The sequence below is a fragment of the Sinocyclocheilus grahami genome, unplaced genomic scaffold (genome assembly GCF_001515645.1).
Source record: "Sinocyclocheilus grahami isolate Dianchi unplaced genomic scaffold, SAMN03320097.WGS_v1.1 scaffold54.1, whole genome shotgun sequence".
In the NCBI taxonomy this organism is placed as follows: domain Eukaryota; kingdom Metazoa; phylum Chordata; class Actinopteri; order Cypriniformes; family Cyprinidae; genus Sinocyclocheilus; species Sinocyclocheilus grahami.
In genome coordinates, this window is record NW_015505233.1 from 6,492,856 (window position 1) to 6,511,722 (window position 18,867).

At 38.6% G+C, this 18,867-nt stretch overlaps 1 protein-coding gene across 1 annotated transcript in view; it reads left to right on the forward strand.

Annotated features, from left to right (window-relative positions):
- The window catches only part of LOC107583663 (rho guanine nucleotide exchange factor 10-like), a 49,647-nt gene that overhangs the window by 7,901 nt on the left and 22,879 nt on the right, over positions 1-18,867 (forward strand). Inside the window, exons 2-19 of the mRNA XM_016269945.1 lie at positions 4,619-4,709; positions 8,922-9,296; positions 10,280-10,585; positions 11,502-11,538; positions 11,817-11,905; positions 12,370-12,426; positions 12,807-12,994; positions 13,890-14,006; positions 14,816-14,927; positions 15,030-15,139; positions 15,790-15,867; positions 16,018-16,197; positions 16,485-16,601; positions 16,799-16,891; positions 17,177-17,347; positions 17,949-18,094; positions 18,265-18,465; positions 18,660-18,743. Coding sequence (XP_016125431.1) covers positions 4,673-4,709; positions 8,922-9,296; positions 10,280-10,585; positions 11,502-11,538; positions 11,817-11,905; positions 12,370-12,426; positions 12,807-12,994; positions 13,890-14,006; positions 14,816-14,927; positions 15,030-15,139; positions 15,790-15,867; positions 16,018-16,197; positions 16,485-16,601; positions 16,799-16,891; positions 17,177-17,347; positions 17,949-18,094; positions 18,265-18,465; positions 18,660-18,743 — 2,498 coding nt within the window. The 5' untranslated portion in view covers positions 4,619-4,672. The remainder of the gene's footprint in view (positions 1-4,618; positions 4,710-8,921; positions 9,297-10,279; positions 10,586-11,501; positions 11,539-11,816; positions 11,906-12,369; positions 12,427-12,806; positions 12,995-13,889; positions 14,007-14,815; positions 14,928-15,029; positions 15,140-15,789; positions 15,868-16,017; positions 16,198-16,484; positions 16,602-16,798; positions 16,892-17,176; positions 17,348-17,948; positions 18,095-18,264; positions 18,466-18,659; positions 18,744-18,867) is intronic.

The window sequence follows — 18,867 nt, forward strand, 5'->3', positions numbered from 1 at the left end:
GGACAGCACCTGAGTTAAATATATGAGTGTCACAGCAAAGGGTCTGAATACTTAGGACCATGTGATATTTCAGTTTTTCTTTTTTAATAAATCTGCAAAAATGTCAACAATTCTGTGTTTTTCTGTCAATATGGGGTGCTGTGGGTACATTAATGAGGAAAAAAATTAACTTGAATGATTTTAGCAAATGGCTGCAATATAACAAAGAGTGAAAAATTTAAGGGGGTCTGAATACTTTCCGTACCCACTGTATGTCGCCTCCTCCCCCGTGGCCTCATGGGATAGTAAAGTGTCCATCGTATGCATGCTACGGAATTCGGGCGGAAGTAGTAGGTCATCCGGGTACTTCTCGCCTACTGTTTTTCGAATACTATGAATTCGGACATACTACTCGCCTCGCATACTGTTTTTCGCCTACTATATAGTATGGAAGTATGCGTTTTCGAACGCAGCTATAGAGTAATGCTGCATGTTTCTAAGGGTGGGTTGCACCAACAAGGATTAAATTAAGCAAAGTTTAGAGCTAATCAAGGATTTGTTGATCTGGGTTTTATTTTAAATCGAGTTGTGTTGCACCACTTTTAAACTTAGATTAACAAATTGGGAATTCGAATTCTAACCTGCGATTTAAAACCTCCATCTACAACAAATAATTTTCTCCGCCATGATGGATTCGTCATGTAATTAAACAGCAACAATGCTAATATTCCTTATCCTCTGTCTCTGACATAAGTTGCTTTTGTCGATAAAGGAAATAAACTTGTAAAAGTTCCACCGTCTTTATAAACCGCTAACGTAACGTTATGTTGAGAGACCGCTGATCAAACAGCTGATCAAGCAAGCAATCAAAACTTTGAGGCAGTGCATACGGATTTCAAAATATTGGAAATATATTTATAGTATAAATTAATGGAGTATAGCGTATGACAAAACAATCGAGATAAGAGAAAATAACTGGCATGATTCGCGGAGCAACTACCTCCGCTCGTGACAGTGGCGCCCTGTCCGTTTGATCACCGTTCAACAGCAAGTGTGGAGCGGGCGTGAGAAACGAGAGGCGCGGCCGCGATCCTGTCTTCTTTTCTTTGTCGTAACGCGAGATGCACCGAGACAAGTGATGGATTCACATACCGGACTCGATTGCAGACGCCAGTTTACTATGGGCTGCAACGACCCTCAAAATCCGCTGGCTCAGTACGCTTTAATTTTCATTTTTATTTATAATAAACACCTCTCTGAGACCTGACAACACACCCGCTGTTTCTGTCTTTGTTCAATCAGCCACATAATTGTAACTGTAGGTGCACTTTATTTTCTTTAAACCTCCTCACCTGTAAATTTAAAATGAATCCCTAATTTAGATTTAAATCTGAGTTTAAAGTTATGGAGCAACATGATTAAAGTTAATCTATCTTAAATATAAATTAAATCCAGGATCAAGATGATGGTTTAAATGTAAACCTGTTTATTTTTTTAAACAAGGTTTAAAGTTTGGTGCAACAGAGTTATTAGATAAACCTTGATTTAATCTAGATTTTAGATTAATCCTTATTGGTGCAACCCACCCTAAGCATTTCAGGAGACCTTTAAGACTTAAATTTAGCTTTGTAACATAATGCTGTTTACTCTATCAATTAAATAATGTAAAATGAATTATGAAGGTTTGGTCTCACACATTCCATAGATTTGTCTTAAAAATGAAGTTAAATGTGTGCAATGAGGCATGTCTGTGTATGTTACACTAAGAAACGGATTTCATTCTCTCAGACGTGTCTGAATTGATACAGGAAACTGCAGACTGGCAGAAGCCCTGCAGCCACATTTAAACAGCAGGGTTTTTTCCTCGCCTGAACAGTTACACACCCAGAAGTCAAGCTCAGACTAAACATTGATCAGCTCATCATGGTCAATGCTGATACACACTCATGCACTAACAAATCTGTTCCCAACTCTCTGGATGTTTCATGCACATTGCACAAGAACTTTGTGTGCACAGTAACTTTTCTGATTTGTCATGCATTTCGTAAAAAAAAAGAATCCATTTGACTTTCAGGGTATTATTTAGAGTAAAAATGAAGGTGTTAATATCATTTTATTTTAAATATCCCGATCATCAGTAATGAATGACTGTTTCAGTGTTGATTGTTTCACAGCAGCGGTAATGTGGTCTGCAGGATTTACAGTCTGTCGATTCATCAGAACAGAGAAAGAAATCTCAAGACTGTCATGTAGGAGTGAATTTATATTCCATTGCGGCCTTTCCTAAAGCCACAGACCTCTGAAGCGTGTCATTTAAAGCTCCCTCTTGTTTTAACTACCTGTCATTTGAGTGAAATATTGTCATGGTGTCATGATACTCTGAAGGCAAATGTGCTGTGTTAGTGTTGATCCATAAATTAGTGTTTCTGTGCATGTGGCTCTGATGTTTGTGTTGTTTTGCACAGGTGGGTTGTTATTACAAGCTTCACACACTCTGTCATAGTTCTGTTTCCTTTTGGTTGGTGTGTGTGTTTGCTCTTTTCCCACAAAGCACACTTTATCAGAAATATGTTACGAAATCGGAACATACCATACATTTGAATAGGTATTATAAGGTAAATATAAAATCTACAGACAACTTTTTGTACTCGTAGATTAACAACTATGTCAACTTAACAAGCAGAATACATGTCTGATTTTCCCACCCAAAGTTAGGTAGACCTCTGTTCTTATTTCTTTCATATCTCATCTACATTGTTATGACGTATGTAGTCTGTGGGGTGAGAGAGAGAAAGATGAGCTTCAAAGAGTGTGTAGACTAAACAAGCAGTCAGCATCCTGGCTTATTTTTAGACCATTGCCAGACTGTGTCATGAGTAGAAGCTGCAATTATGTGCAACAGTCAAGTTCTGGAAGTAAAAAATGCCTTTTATCTTATATATATACATACATACATACATACATGCATACACACACACACACACACACACACACACACATACATACATACATACATACATACACACACACTACCGGTCACAAGTTTGGAATAATTGAGTTTTTTTTTTAATGCTTTTTGTCTCATATGCTTAAAGGGCTGCATTTATTTTGGGGGGAAATACAGTAAAAACAGTAATATTGTTAATATTATTACATTATCTATTTGAATAATTGCACAATGGCGCCGACGCTGATGGCTGCCTCCGTGGCGTGCTCTGCAGTTGTTTTTATGTTTTTGTTATATTGTAAAATGTGATTTATTCCTGCATGGCAAAGCAGAATTTTCAGTACTAGCCATTACTCCAGTCTTCAGTGTCACGTGACAGAAATCTTTCTAATATGCTGATTTGGTGAAACATTTATTATTGTCAGTATTGAAAACAATTTTCCTGCTTCACTCTTTTGTGGAAACAAAATGTTTTTTGGAACCGTGCTGTTGAAACTGTAGGCAGTCACTTATTGTTTTTCTGTGTCACTCCAAATGTTTCAAATGACTATCAGCAAAACAGATTTTCTTTTCGTCATGTTTGTTAGTGACTCATGAGTCGTGTCGTGTAGAATGTACTAAGTACTGTGATAGTGGGAGAACAGCTTGCGTGTCTGTGCCAGGATCTTATTGTCTGTGATAATACAGTCGTGCGTCAGTCAGTCCGCCTCGTCTCTCGCTGACCCTGAGGGTCTCACACACAGCAGCCTCATGAGAAACTCCTCTATTCCACAGAATTACTTCACTGTTCCACTGATCCTCATCTGGAAACACAGTTGAGAGGAAAGCACTGTTGTGTCTGTCTGTATGTGTGTGAGAAAGAGATTCAGAAAGAGATAAAGGGTTTTTCTATCTCTCACTGTCACAGATAGGAGGGGGGTCGCTCATGTCTGTGCATGAACGTGTGTTTGCAGTTTGGATGTAATAAGTGGGCCAACAGTGACAAGCTGCCCCTCCACTGCATCATGTGACACTTGATTACATATCTGACTTTGACATACTGTACAGTGTAGCTTGCTAAAAGTGCAGTGAGGTTTTCTGGTGGAGTACTTTTCTGCGATAACACAAATCATATCAGTGCAAATGAACAAACAGGCAAGATTATGAGAGTCATCAGGATTGAATATGATTGAAGTAAGTCAGCGCAGATGTGATGGGTTGGTAAATTGTGAGGAGACGATTTGCTCCTAACTGACACCACTGGTCGACCCGTTATGTCAGTGTCGGACTGAGATTTTTGGATTATCAGAAATTGAAAAACATGTTGGGGCGGGGACTTGGTTCTGCACAGTGGTTGTTAATTGTATAGAATTAAACTTTAAATTGAATACAAACTTGCAGCTGATTGTATGAAAGGTCCGGATTAAATGATTGGAGAAGTCAAGCGTATTTCACCAGAGAGAAGTCAATTTCACTAGAAGATTGAGTTAGGACATTTTGATTTAAAAATTACAATGTCAAAAAAAATAAAGAAGAAATTAACTAAGATAAATAACATGCATTTACAAAATTGAATTGATATTTTATGCTGACTTGAACTAGTTTGGCATAATCTTTTATTTTTGCATAGAAAAATAGTATTTTAACAAAACTGCTTTGACTTTCTATTAACATTTACAGAATTTTTGCTCAACAAAGTCTCTGCTCCTGTAGGTTTGTAAGAGTTGGTGAAGGATCTTTCCCTGATCTCAGAAGAGTGTGTTCAGCATGGACATGGAGGATTTCCCCCCTCCTCCACCTGACCGTAAGCAGCACTGTCCTCTTACAGCTCACACACACACACTGCGTTTACGCTGACAAGCAGATAAGTGTGTAAATGCAGATGGTGGTTAAAAATGTCTGGCACAAATGGAACGGTTCATTTTTAAAGTGTTTAAAAGCAAGATTTACTGACCGGTGTCATGGTCATATTCACTCTCACTGTGTCGATTGCACTGGAATATCATGCTTATGGGAGCCTGAAGGATAGGGAGAAGAGAATGAACAGTGTAAACACATTCCATGGCTCAGCCACTAAAGGAGCGTGTGGGTTGAAGAGTGGAGGAACGCCAGAACGAATGCTGGGGAGGTGAAAAAAATCAGCCAGAAAACAGAGGCTCTGTCTTGATGCAGAGAGAAAGATTAGTTTACCTGATTAAAGTAGTGCTATAATTTAAGGGATAGTTCACCCAAAAATGAAAATTCTGCTGATATTTACTCTCTCATGTCATTTCAGACCAGTCTTTGTGCATACCTCTTGTACGCTAGATGGTTCATTTTTACTGTGCCATAATCTACACAATTGAATTCAGTTCATTTATATTGAATTAAATAATAATGAATTAATAAATGAAAATGAACCAATTAATGAATTAAATAGTTATTAGATCTTTAAAAACTGAAATTATGATTTAGACTTAAATCCATATTTGCTAAATCCCAATTGCATTTGCTTTTATATTGCTAATAAAAGCAAGGTAAACGCTATAATACTTTTTTCATATATGTTTACTTTTCTTTTTAAAAATGGTTTTGTCTAATGATTTATTAGACAGAACTGTTAAAGACCATAAACTAATGAAGAGAATGGAGGTCTTATGCATATGTCTTCAGGCACTAGTGTTCTCAGTAATGACAAAATAAAAGTCTGACACTTATCAGCCAAACCGGGGAAAAAAGTATCATCCCATGCGAAAAAATTTAAATGCTAAAATGACAAAAATGTGATATATTGGTAGACCACTATTCAGTAGAGCAGTTTAAAAACATCATTTCCATTAAAGGTTCATTTTTAGTCAGCAAATTGGTATTCATTTTATGATTGTACACTGTCTGTAGCTCTGAGATCTTTGCTGAAAACAGCTAATCAAAGGATCAGCATTGTAAGGAATGAGACCCATTTGTTGATCAGCTGGTGTTAAAGTTTAAACTAAAACTGCACACTTTCCACATTATTTTAAAGCTCTTACTGCATAAATATTCACCGTCAGTCATCTTTGCAAGATATGGAAACTCCCACGTGCTTTATCTCCCTCTTACTCCATTCATTAGCACAGAAAGCTGATAAAGTCACTCTCTCTTTTCATGCCTCAATGACTTTTTTCAGACTAGTGTTTTTTCCCATCACACAGTTAAACAAAAAAGCTCATCTGAAGCCCCTCCACCTTTCCTGAACACTTAACCTTTTACATTTCCTCTTAAGGATTTAAGGATGTGGCCAAGTGGAGCTCTGCATACCTGTTCTGCCCTGTACTCCTATACCAGGTGCTCAGTCAAGTCATAGTTTGACCTCAGGATGCGTTTAAGCTTTGCTGCTGTTTTAACATGGAGTCAGATTATCCTTTTTTGTTTTGTTGTAAACTGTTCATTCACATTACTGAATGCCAAGTTGGGTACATGGAGATTGTTTTGTTTGCATGCCGACTGTCATGGGTAGCTGTAAGGCATGCAGGGACGCCACTCCTACCAGCTCACAATGAATAAAGATCACATCCCACCTGTCAAGTAACCGTAGTGGTAAACCAAACTACTTTAAGATGGGTTCACACTGTACAGTTTTTTTTATCCTTTAAAATTGTTGCTGGTCAGATTGTATGATATGACCCCAGTGAGATCTTTGGTTCAAGCCAATTTAAATTTTTTTTAGGATATTGTGTAGAATTTAACCATATATTCAAACACTTCATATATATTTTTATATATACAGTGCCCTCCACTAATATTGGCACCCTTGGTAAATATGAGCAAAGGCGGCTGTGAAAATAAATCTACATCGTTGATCTTTTTGACCTTTCATTAAAAAAAATCACAAAAATTCTAACCTTTCATTGAAGTAAAACAATTAAAAGTGGGGAGAAAATCTCATGATGAAATAAATGTTGCCCATAATTATTGGCACCCCTAGAAATGCTTATGAGTAAAATATCTCTGAAGTATATTCTCATTCATATTTTAAAAATTTTAGCACACCAGGGTGACTAGGAGCTTGAAATTGTCCAGCCATGACGTCCTGTTCCACAGGATTATAAATATGAGGAGCACAAGGGCCAAATTCCTTAATCATCCATCACAAGCAGTGAAACCAAAGAATATAATGATGCGCAGAACAAGATTGTTGAGTTTCACACAGTAGAAAGTGGCTGTAAGAAAAGAGCTAAAGCATTGAAAATCCCCATTTCCACCATCGGGGCAATAATTAAGAGGTTCCAATCAACAGAAAATTTTATGAATCTGCCTGGAAGAGGACATGTGTCTATATCATCCTAATGTACGGTGAGGAGGAGAGTTTGAGTGGCCAAAGTTGAGTCTTGGGGTCAGAAAGCCTAAAAAAATTGGGTGCTAATAATTGTGTCCAACCTGGCTCTAAGTGGCTTAAAATTAGAAATGCTTTATTTATGGAAGTCAGCATAGGAAATTGATCTGTCAAGGTTGTTTTTGGACTCTGCAGCCTGAAGTGGGAGGACAGCGTGTTTTCACTATGTTTGGAATCTCTGCTATTCCAGTGAGCAACCTTGTACCAGCACGCCATGGTGGATTTATCGACTTTAAGAGATAACCGTTTCCGTCAGCGGAAACATGGTTTCCTGGGCAGAGGTCCAGAGTCTTTCAGTTTTACCACTCCTCTCATTATCCCTGTGAGAGGAAAAACAAACATTATTTAAGACTCCATGTAATGAATTTGAGTGGTTTAGAGATATTACTGTCTGCATATGCAGTCTTGTTTTATAAATAAACTGTCTGTAAAACTCTGTAACGGGCGTAATTACTGTAGTCTAGTATAATGGCCACTGTGTGCACTTCAGCCCCGTGAGGGAGGCTGCGATTGGACGGGGGATCCAGAGCTGAATGGAGGAAAAGGACTCTCACATTACTCGCATTTCTAAAGCGTGAGTCACTGGGTCAAGAGAATCCATGAACTGCCAAGTGTTTGATTCATAATGGCCTTATACCATCAAGGGCTCCCTCCCTGTCTCCTCTCTTATTCCTCGGTCCTCCATTCTTGGATGTCTTTCATCCATACTGTAAGGCTGCCATTCGGTTTTTCAGTTTTTTGCTGATGTAGGATCATTAAAGACCGACTCAGACAAAGCTTTCCTTAAAGGGACAGTTCACCCAAAAATGAAAATTCTGTAATTTGCTCACCTTCATGTTGTGCTAAACCTGTATGACTGTTTCATCTTGCACAAAAATGCAAATTTAGTAGAATTAGTCATTTTCCACTTTTTTTTCTTGCATTAAAAACAAAGTGAAGTTTTCCAGTTTAAAAAGAGAACAAAAGCTCCATGACAGTATCATAGTACTAGTTCATACAACAGCCGAATTAATAGCTATGTGATTAACAGACCACAATGTAAGTCATTCCACAAAAGAAGCTAAATCATACAGGTTTGAAATGACATAAGGGTGAGTAAATGATGACAGAATTTTCATTTTTGGGTAAACTGTCCTTTGAAATTTAGTGTAAGTAGCCTGTTTTGCAATGGCAGCATGTAATATACAAACCAAACCACATGAGTGAGAAATCTTTGATCAATATATTTTAATTTTAGTTCTTTCTCGCTGTCTTTTGTTCTCTGGTTCCAGTAGACATGTTTCCTCTTTAGCACTTCAGCCCTTTGGAAAATAAGCAGTGTGCTTTTTTGACCCTGTTTCCTTTCAGCATATGTGTGCTTCCTGTACACCAGTTTTGGTGTTTGGTTTTGTTTCACTGTTCCCTTATAACTTTTTGTGCCATGTGTGACTCTTAGAGGCATTTTGAGAAAAGGGTTCTTGTACATAACCTAAAATTAGAATTTGCTCTTAAAAATCCGAACATGTGTCTTTGTGAACCCTGGGTTGGCAGAGAGGTAGGCGGGAACGAACCGCAACCACAAATACTCCATTCACAGACTAATTTTTAGTTTATACCATACTCGACATCCGTAAAACAATGCGATGGAAACGGCAAAACACCTTCTATCTCTTTCTCTCTCTTTAGTGTTGGATGACGAAGATGAAGGTGAGACGTTTGAGTTTGATGACAGTGGTGATGAAGCCCCCGAGGCAGATCGGCCACCCCCTGAACCTGAGGGAATCTTAATGCATCCACCCTGCTCATCAACAGCCGAGGACGCACCCGTAAATGGAACAAGTCCAAACCCAGAGAACTTACTCACTGCAGAGGCTGATCTGCCCCCTCCACCTCAGGACTGCCCCACTAATAACAGCTCTTTGGCTCATGCACCCTTCCCACAGTGTGATCTACCCCCTCCTCCCATAGAGCTGTGTCAGAATGCAGCAGAACGCCAGGACAGAGACCCTCCTCCACCATCAGAGGGCGCTATAGGAGCTGCTGTTGACAGCGAGCAGGACGGTAAGTTTACATGTAGGCACAGATATTAAGATGAATTATTTTATCTATGACATTGATTTTAAAATGAATTAGTTAATGCTGCTTTTTAAAGCTAGAAATCTCAATATTATGATTATTTTATTCTATTGACAGCACTACTTAATCTCAGATATGCTTCAACTTAAAGGGATTGTTCACCCAAAAATTTTAATTCTGTCATTAATTACTCTCCCTCATGTCGTTCCAAACCCGTAAGACCTCTGTTAATCTTCTGACCCTGCATAGACGGCAACACACAACTGAATTGTACAAGGCCCAGAAAGGTAGTAAGGACATCATTAAAATAGTCCATGTGACATCAATGGTTCAACCAAAACAAAAATAACGACTTTATACAACAATTTCTACTTTTCTGTGTCAGTCTTTGACGCACATTCATGAGAGTACCATGACGCATTGTAAACAAGGCGCAGTGAGAACTGCTTTGCTCTATGTCAGAACGCCATCTCCTGCGTCATGCGTCGTTATACTCTCATGAATGCGTGTCGAAGACTGACATGGAAGAGAAGAAATTGTTGAATAAAGTCATTATTTTTGTTTTCTTTGCACACAAAAAATATTCTCAATCCCCCAACTACAACAGATTTGTGTATAACTGTCTGGAAATCAAATCTACAGCCATTTTGGTGGCAGCCCTCTGCGTCCAATTGTTTTTTTTTTAATTCTTCCATGGTTTCTGAGGTTACATCAGTCTCTTTCTTTCTTTCTTTCTTTCTTTCTGTAATTTCTCTTTCTCTCTAACTGTTAATGTAGGTGATCTTCAGTTAGTTGTATCAGGAATTCCTCCCACATAAAATAATATGAATTAACAAAGATTATTCACTAGAATAGCTGCATAAACTGAGATTTCTGTGTATTGTCCAATGGAAATGCAATTTTCACTTTCCTACAAGTCTTGCAGTCTCAGACTTTCCTGATAAGTCACTGTACTTTCTGATCAATAGTGAACAGAGGTGCCGGTGTGGTTACCACCTCTGCGTCCAACTCCAAGCTCAAAGTCAGCCCCTACTCTGTGATTGACATCGCCCCTATCCAGCAGCATCTGCTGTCAGAGCAGAGCGGCCCTCCCTACTCTCCCCCAGCCAATGAGAGTGAAAGAGACATTCAGGATGTACCCAGTAGCCCTGGGTTGCCCTCTGGGTATTCAGTGCCAGTGCCCTGTGGTTATGCAACGCCCTCAAATGTGCCGGTGATCCCACCAACCTACACCACCCCAGTTATCATCCGACACTTCTCTATGGATGAAGATGGTACAAAGAGAGATTATTCCCACCTGTTTCCATTTCATTTATTCTCTTCATTGATCTGGTTGGAATAGGGGTTCACCATCACCATACATATCCTCTCTCTTTTTACTTTCTCACTTAATTTCTCTCATGCGCTCTGTCTCTTCTTTTTCTTAAGATTTGCCATGAGGAAGTTGGGGATAATTTTAGCTGTGGCTTTGGCTGTGATGAGGTTTCCTGTTTTCTATTAAGTGTAACAGTAGCCTGAATGTTAACTACATTTTACACGAGTATTCTCAAATGTATACACTTTTTTTTTTTTTTTTTTTTACAAAACCATTTCTAACATTTATCATAATTAGTAGTTGTTTTTTAAAACTGCTTTAAAACTGGCACGTCAATAAAGCAGTAGTATTATCAAAAGTGTTATATTTCGAAAAATGGAAATGATGCAGTGTAAATGTTGAATCAAAATCAAATCTTATAGTTTAGGTTTCTTCAAAGTGGCCACCCTTTGCTCTAAATTAGAATATATAGATTCATGTGCACACTATATATAGATTTTATTCATCATTATTTTTAAATTTTATGACTTAATTCATAGGTATGCTCAATTTATAATTATAATTTCATGCATTTAAGCTTAATCCTTTAGGTACAAAGTTTTTACAGTTATGAGAAACTTACATCCAGGCAAGTTCATCTAGACTGGCAGTGTAGGTAGAGATGAGGAGGTGTGTTGAAACTTGTAGCAGACACACTCAGCACATTACTGTCCCCTTGTGGTGTAATGGTGTTCGAGCTATAAACCTGCACATTTTTTGGGTTTTGACATTGTCTGAACTCACCTTTGTGATTTTAAGAATTTTATGAAGCATATTTGAATGTGTTTGTTGGTGCTATTCTGTTAATGCATCAATTGTTTTGTTGTGTCCTGCAGTGACTGTGGTGGGAGCAGGAAATACTCCAGTGGACAGGTGACTGAGACCGCACAGATGTTCAGTACTGCTTTACTTCCTCTGAGATGTCGAATGCATATTAATGTCCTTCTGCTTTATGCAACTTTTTGTACTATGAAGTACTTTTAGGGATTTTTTCCTCTATTTTTGTGTGGGGGTTTTGGGTTTGCATGCTCGTGTACAAAACGGTTTGGACTTCATGTTCTCGTAATAATATTTGAATACTGCAGTGCCATCACAGATGGATATTTTAAAGGGAAGTGTTTATGAATATTAATTCCAAGTGGCATCTCCAGTGTTTTCAGTGAAGAGTGTCCAGTCATCAGAGAGGAAGATGCTCTTACCAAGTGGGTGTCAGACCCAGCAAACACGGCCTGGATGGAGAGTAAGTTCTCAGCATTTTGCTAGGCTGATAAAATGCTTAGATTTACATGCAAATGTACAGTGGTGTGAAAAGGTTTTTGCCCCCTTCCTGTTTTTTTTGTTTTTTGCATATTTGTCACACTTAAAAGATTCAGATCATCAAACAAATTTTAATATTACACAAAGATAATGCAAGTAAATGCAAAATGCAGTTTTTAAATGATGGTTTCTTTTATTAAGGAAAAAAAGCTGTACAAACCTGCCTGGCCCTAAAGCCTTGTTTGCCTCATTTAGCTGTGTTTCCTGTTTCTGAAGAGAATCTCAGACATTTCCTTCCTTCTCGCTAAGAACTGCTACACTTCCTTCAGAGGATTCATTAACACATATACTGTTCACGCACTCTGAGACCCCCTGCACTGCTTTGGTTTGGTTGGACATGAGAATTTGAGCCATGTGTGTTTGTTGGCATGTTTCTATTTATTTTAGGTCCAGATGAAGTGATTTATGATGATGTACCAAGAGAGAACTCTGGATCAACTACAGGTGTGTTCATCTAGTCTTTATTGAATGATGTATTTCTTCATGTTTATTTACCTTCCAGCTAACAGCTGACAAGTTCATTGCACATTTTGTATCTGTTTTATCCAGTTTTTTTTTTTAACTACAGTTATTAATCATTACATTCAAATTCAGATTAATTGATTGATCTAGAATTGTTTTAGCGAATTGATGCATCTATAAAGCAATTATTTTTCCACCCCTGTAGACTGGCTATGAAAATGTGAGAGATATGAAAACTGAGAGTAAAATTTGCCTGCTCAGCAATAAGATGGTGTCATGTGACTGACAGCTCTGCTGTTACAGCTCATGAGGGATAGAATGGGGGCTGTTTTTGAATAATGTGAAAACTATGTGCAAGTCAGACCCAGATGAGATGATCTATGATGATGTTGAGTTCGGGGAAGAGGGCGGCAGCAGCTCTCTGGACAACGGCTGGAGCTCCAGTGAGTTTGAGAGCTACGAGGAAGCCAGTGACACAGAGAATGGACATGGAGAGAATGGCCTCCCAGATGCCTTTGTCAGGGGCCGTGCACCCAGCAAGAAAACGCATGTATGTATTCATACTGCTTCTGTCTGTCTCATTATTTCTCTCCTTTTTTTTCTCTGCTGTTTCTTTGGCTTGAACAGCAGAGATGCAGTGGGATAGAAGTTTAGAGGTGTGTGTGTGTGAGATTGTAATGAGATCTGATGCCGGGATCATAGGTTTTTCACATTTGCCCACGGCCCCATGCTAATATTTAAAAACGGGAAAAGACTTCAATCAGCTTGTAATGTTTTTGTTTTTGTTTGTGTGTGTGTGTGTGTGTGTAGGCACTGATTTAGTAGAAGAGGTTTATTTGAGTGTGTGTGTGTGTGTGTGTGTGTGTGTTTATTTCAAAGTCTGGCCAAGGCATTGGTTTATTTCTGAAGTGGCAGAACAAATTTAGAGTCATCATTTGTAAACCGTCATTGAGAGAGGGATTTGTGGGAGTTTGTTTAAGAGTGTATATGTGTGTGAGAGGTTTAAGATTCGTTTGTGAGGAAGTGCTCAAAATGAAATGTGTTCAGGGAATTTTCCAAGTTTTTTAAAATTTATTTATATATATTTTTTAAGTAATATTTCTGAATCATATCTGTGGCATGCCATCATTTGTAACCAGCAATAATTTTGTCCCATGCCTCACTATGCTTGCACAATCTTTATGTAATATTATTTAAAATAAGTAATGGTGTATTTAAGAATTATTTCAGAATTCATTTGATTCAAATTTTTGTAATGTTGGTTATTGGCCATTAAAGAAAATAATTATTATAAATATTATGGAATTTTATTTTCAGTAAATGGAAAACAACAGCATGCCATATAAACATTAGGTATATTACTGGAGTGAGATTCTGAACAGAATGAGGGAGTGAAGGAGTGATGGCGGCTGTGTGCAGTAACTCGTTCTCTGCCCCCCGTTCAGCTGTCTGAAGATCTGGCGCGTTTGAAAGAGCACTATGAGAGAAAGATGCGAGATCTCATGGCAAACACAGTGGGGACAGTAGAGCTACAGCAGCTCAAACACAAACATGAGCAAAAGGTAAAAGAACAAGAATGTGTATGTCAGCCTGACTGACAGCTCTCCATCCCTGGAGGAGCTCTTTCTTCTCTGTGCTAGTCGTCCTGGTGGTGGGCTTCCTCTGTTTAACCCCCAGACCTCCATCATTCCCACTAAATATATGTGTGTGTCTCCATAGATGTAGCTGGTGTCATCTCTGGAGAGTGAATGTTGTACACAATTTTACTTCTCATTCATCCTCTGGCTTCGCATGTCATTCTGTGTTTGAAAACATTGTTGGTATACAATTTTGCCCTTCAGTGACTGCCACAGCAGGGCACAACATTTATTAAATATTGGTATAATGGGACTACTTTTGGAAAAATCTGTCGAGTTCTGCAGATTTGCAGTTGCGGAGCTGCAGTTGCAGTCACTGTTTCTCTTATTTATCCATCAGTCTTCATGTTCTCTTATCCCTCATTTTACTCATCTGGTGTCAGTGTCGATTGATCATTGTGTTTGGATGCATGTTTTGTTGAGATCTTATGTTTTAGTTGGATAGTTAGTCTCCATGGTGAATGTCTGTTAAAATGATGTGAAATCTCAGGGGTGAATTCACAAAAGAGTTGGGACGCATTTGTCTGCAGTATTCCTGAAGCTAACTTTGCCTATATGAATCGGGGATTGCAGTATGTATGGATTTCTTTATATAGTTTTTGTGTACTGTTACTTGATTTGCATAATTTTTAGCACAGTTAGAATCTTATTTCATTTTTAGTGAATTCCCCCCTTGTTATTTTAAGTGATTGTAGTTCAGAACTCATTGCTGAGACATATTGCATGTGTTACAGATGCAGCGACTTGTAAAAGCAGCCAAAGATGGGACTAAAGATGGTCTGCAGAAAACCAAAGCCGCGGTGAGAAAGGGACGATCTTTCATCCGCACCAGATCTCTCTGTCATGGTAAGAGCACAGTAGTACATCCTCCAGCTTACTTAATTCACAAATGGTTGATTTAAAAGCCTCCATCTGTTTAATTCATTTGATTCATCATTATTTCCTTAGAGAAGAAACCCAACTGCTTTGATGAAGAGTCAGATCTGTTCATCGAGGTGGAGTGTTTTAATGTGGACCCGGTGCTGGGACCTGCACCTGATGGGCTCTCTCAACACCAGGTTCTGTTTTACACAGCCTTATCTGCCTTTTCTGAGCCAATTTTTCAGTGACTTTTAATCAACTGTTGACCAGGGTTTTTATATACAGTACTGTTCGAACTTTTGGGGTTAGTATTTTTTCTTAATATTTATTCAGCAAGCATGCATTAGTCAAATGTGACTTTTAAGACTTTTACATTATTAAAGATTTCAAGATTGCAAATGCTGATCTTTTGAACTGTTTTACTTATCAGATAATCCTGAAAAAAATACATCATGGTTTCCACAGAAATATTAAGCAGCACAACTTTTCAACACTTATAATAAGACAAAGCACCAAATCAGCATATTAGAATGATTTCTGAAGGATCACGTGATACTGAAGACTAGAGTAATGGCTGCTGAATATTCAGCTTTGTCATCACGGGAATAAATTACACTTTAAAATATATTAAAATAGAACAAACAAAGTTATTTTAAATTGTAATAATATTTCACAATGTTGTTGTTTTGACTGTTTTTTGATCAGATAAATGTCTTGTTGAGCAAAAGAAACTTCTTTCAAAAACATATGAATAAAGTAATTTCTTTAAAATAAATGCATACATTTTCTGAGTGTGACTTGAGTGCCCCTGTATGTTGTTTTTGTGTGTGCATGAACATGTAAACAGGTGATGAGGAGATGCATTCTGGAGATGATTCTAGAGAGTGAGAAGAATTATCTGGAAGCTCTGAAGAGAATTTTAGAGGTTTGTACTATTTTTGTCTGATCTGGTTTACATTGCAGTGGAAATTAGTTTTTTTTTAAATGCATTGTAATGTAAAACCTTTATTTTAGTTTCTGCACACATTAATTATCCAATAATGTAAATTATTTTTACGTGCTTTACACATAACAGCAATATGAGAAGCCGCTTGCTGAGATTGAGCCTCGGTTACTGAGTGACCGCAAGCGCAAGGTGATGTTTTATCGGATTCGGGAGATCCTGCAGTGCCACGCCCTGTTCCAGATGGCACTGGCCAGCCGTGTGTCCGACTGGGATGAGCTGGAAATGATCGGAGATGTGTTTGTAGCATCGGTGAGATATCAAAGTTTTATAAAATTGTATGTCTTTTTTTCTAGGTAAAAAGAACTACATTAATATTGCGCCGTCTAAACTCCTTTTCTAAACTTTTAATCACACACCACACCCTTTATCTGAGTTTCTACATGTACAAACCTTCTCCACCCGTAACCAGCTGTTGTGAGGTGTGTTTGTGTGTCTAAAATGTATCTGCAACAGTAGAAACTGTAGTTCATAAAAAAAGCATTATGGTTTCCACTGTCATATCAGTGCCGTCACCTCTCTTTCTGTCTCTTCTGCAGTTTTCTAAGTCCATGGTGTTGGATGCTTACAGTGAATATGTGAATAACTTCAGCTTGGCAATGGGAGTGGTGCGGAAGGCGTGTGCCGCTAAGCCCTGTTTCCTTGACTTCCTCAAGGTGAGACATCCCAAAGGAGTCCAGAATATTCCTGTGGTGCCGTAATTACATGTAAACCAGTTCTGCGCTGTTCTGTTACATAATTCACAAAAATAAGCTTCAAGGCTTTGGTGATCTAAATCCCAAACTTTTGAACAGTAGTGTATGTTTTTGCTCATAATTCATTCTTGAGCTTTGCTGATTCTGTTTGTGTATAGCATCGTCAGGAGACCAGTAAAGACCGTCTGACCCTCTATGGACTGATGATGAAGCCTATTCAGCGGTTCCCTCAGTTTATACTGCTGCTGCAAGTGCGTCTTATCTCTCACACACACTCACACACAGACTTTTAGTTCTGTTAGTATAAAAAAAAAACGTGCTCCAGTTTATTAAAATATGTAAAAAATCTTGACATCTCCTGAAGAGGGCGCCTCTTTCTATCTGATCCGCATCACATAAACAGTCACTGATATGGAGGCACTTTCATGTAGTTCACAAACTCACATGAGGCAGAACTGTTTATAGATGCTTAGATTTTTATTTATTCAGTTTTTCTGTTACTTTTCGCAGGCTAACATCCATTATCTTTTGTGTAGGACATGCTAAAAAACACGCCGGTGGGTCATCCCGACCGTCTTCCGCTTCAGATGGCTCTCACTGAACTGGAAACACTTGCCGAAAAATTAAATGAGAGGAAAAGAGAGGCAGATCAGCGCTGTGAGATCAGACACATCGCTAAGGCTGTGAATGAACATTACCTCAACAAGGTACTGCAGCCCCTCTACTCAAAGACCTGGCATGAGAACTTGTCCTCTGATTGATCGTAGTAGTACACCTCAAAAAAGTGTATGAATCTATACGTGTGTGGGTGTTTCGTCTAATTCGTTATTTGACATTTGGTAGTTTCACATGGTGCGGTTAAACCTAGAGTGTGTCTGATTTTAGCAAAGCCCAGCTGTCGCTGATATGAAGTCAGTACTGAGCCAATCCTCTAAACAGAACCAGCTTGAATGCTCCACACCGTCTGGGAGCTCTGATATATTTTGCTAAACTTTGCACTTCTTGCTCTTTCATGTGGATGGATAGGTGTGTTTTTTCTCTCTAAATTACGTTAAGTTGAGCTTTTATGGTCTGCTTTAGCTAATGATGTAATAAGTAGAAGCTAATGTTTTTAGCATGTTTTACTTTCCATTTTGTTCCTCAAGTCAACCCTCAGACCAATTTGGATGAGTGTCTGTGTGTGTGTGTCCAGGGTCAATTGATGAATGACTGCGACTAAGTAGGACCCTTACATTTTTAATTCCCAGCTCAGTCCTTTTATTGCTGTTTCTGCTTCTCTCTCCATTTATCCCTCTCTCTGTCTCTCAGCTGCTGAGCAGCGGCAGCCGTTATCTAATTCGTTCTGATGATGTTGTGGAAACCGTTTATAATGATCGTGGGGAGATCATTAAGACAAAAGAACGAAGAGTCTTTCTTCTGAATGATGTGCTCATGTGTGCCACCCCCAACTGGCGGTATGAGCCGTTACACATATCCATTATCTGAAATAACTGTCAGTCTGAACTGTTTAGCACGACAACATCACTCCAGAAAACATTTTAATTTCTACATTTTTACAGTAAAACCTTCTTCCTCCACATAAATCTCTCCTCTGCCTGATTAAACTAGCTTTTCTCTCCTTCAGCCCCTCTCAGGATGGAGTGAATGTGGGAGCTGGAGGTGAAGGTGTCCCCTCAGGACAGCGCTTCCTGCTCAAGTGGAGCGTTCCTTTGAGTTTGGTTGAGGTTGTAGAGTTTGGCTCCAGCGACGAGATGGGCGACTCCCGTTTTCCCCCCTCGCACTCAGGAGATAAAGTCGTCATTAATGCTAAACCTAGTAAGTTCCTGTTATACAGACAAAAATGTTTGCGCAAACATCTACCTTGTCAAATTTCTGTAGCTAAGTCAAAGTCTGACTGAATCTTGGTGCTAGAACTCATTTTTTTGTATTACTGGAGGTCAAGGTCAAATGGTGGTTCAGGTTCTGGGTTGAAAACCCAAACTTTTCACATTCAAGCACTGGTTGGGCCATGAATTACAGAGATTACTACTCAAACCACAACTATGTCATTCGGGCAGCTGATCGCTGTAGGATACAACTACAGTTACCAGGGAAACAAGACAAGTATGTGTGACCTTGACTTGACCCGACATGGCTTATTATCCTCAATGTTGAAAACAGTTGTGCTGATTAATATTTTTGTGGAAACCTTATACATTTTCTTTCAGGATTCTTTGATGAATAGAAA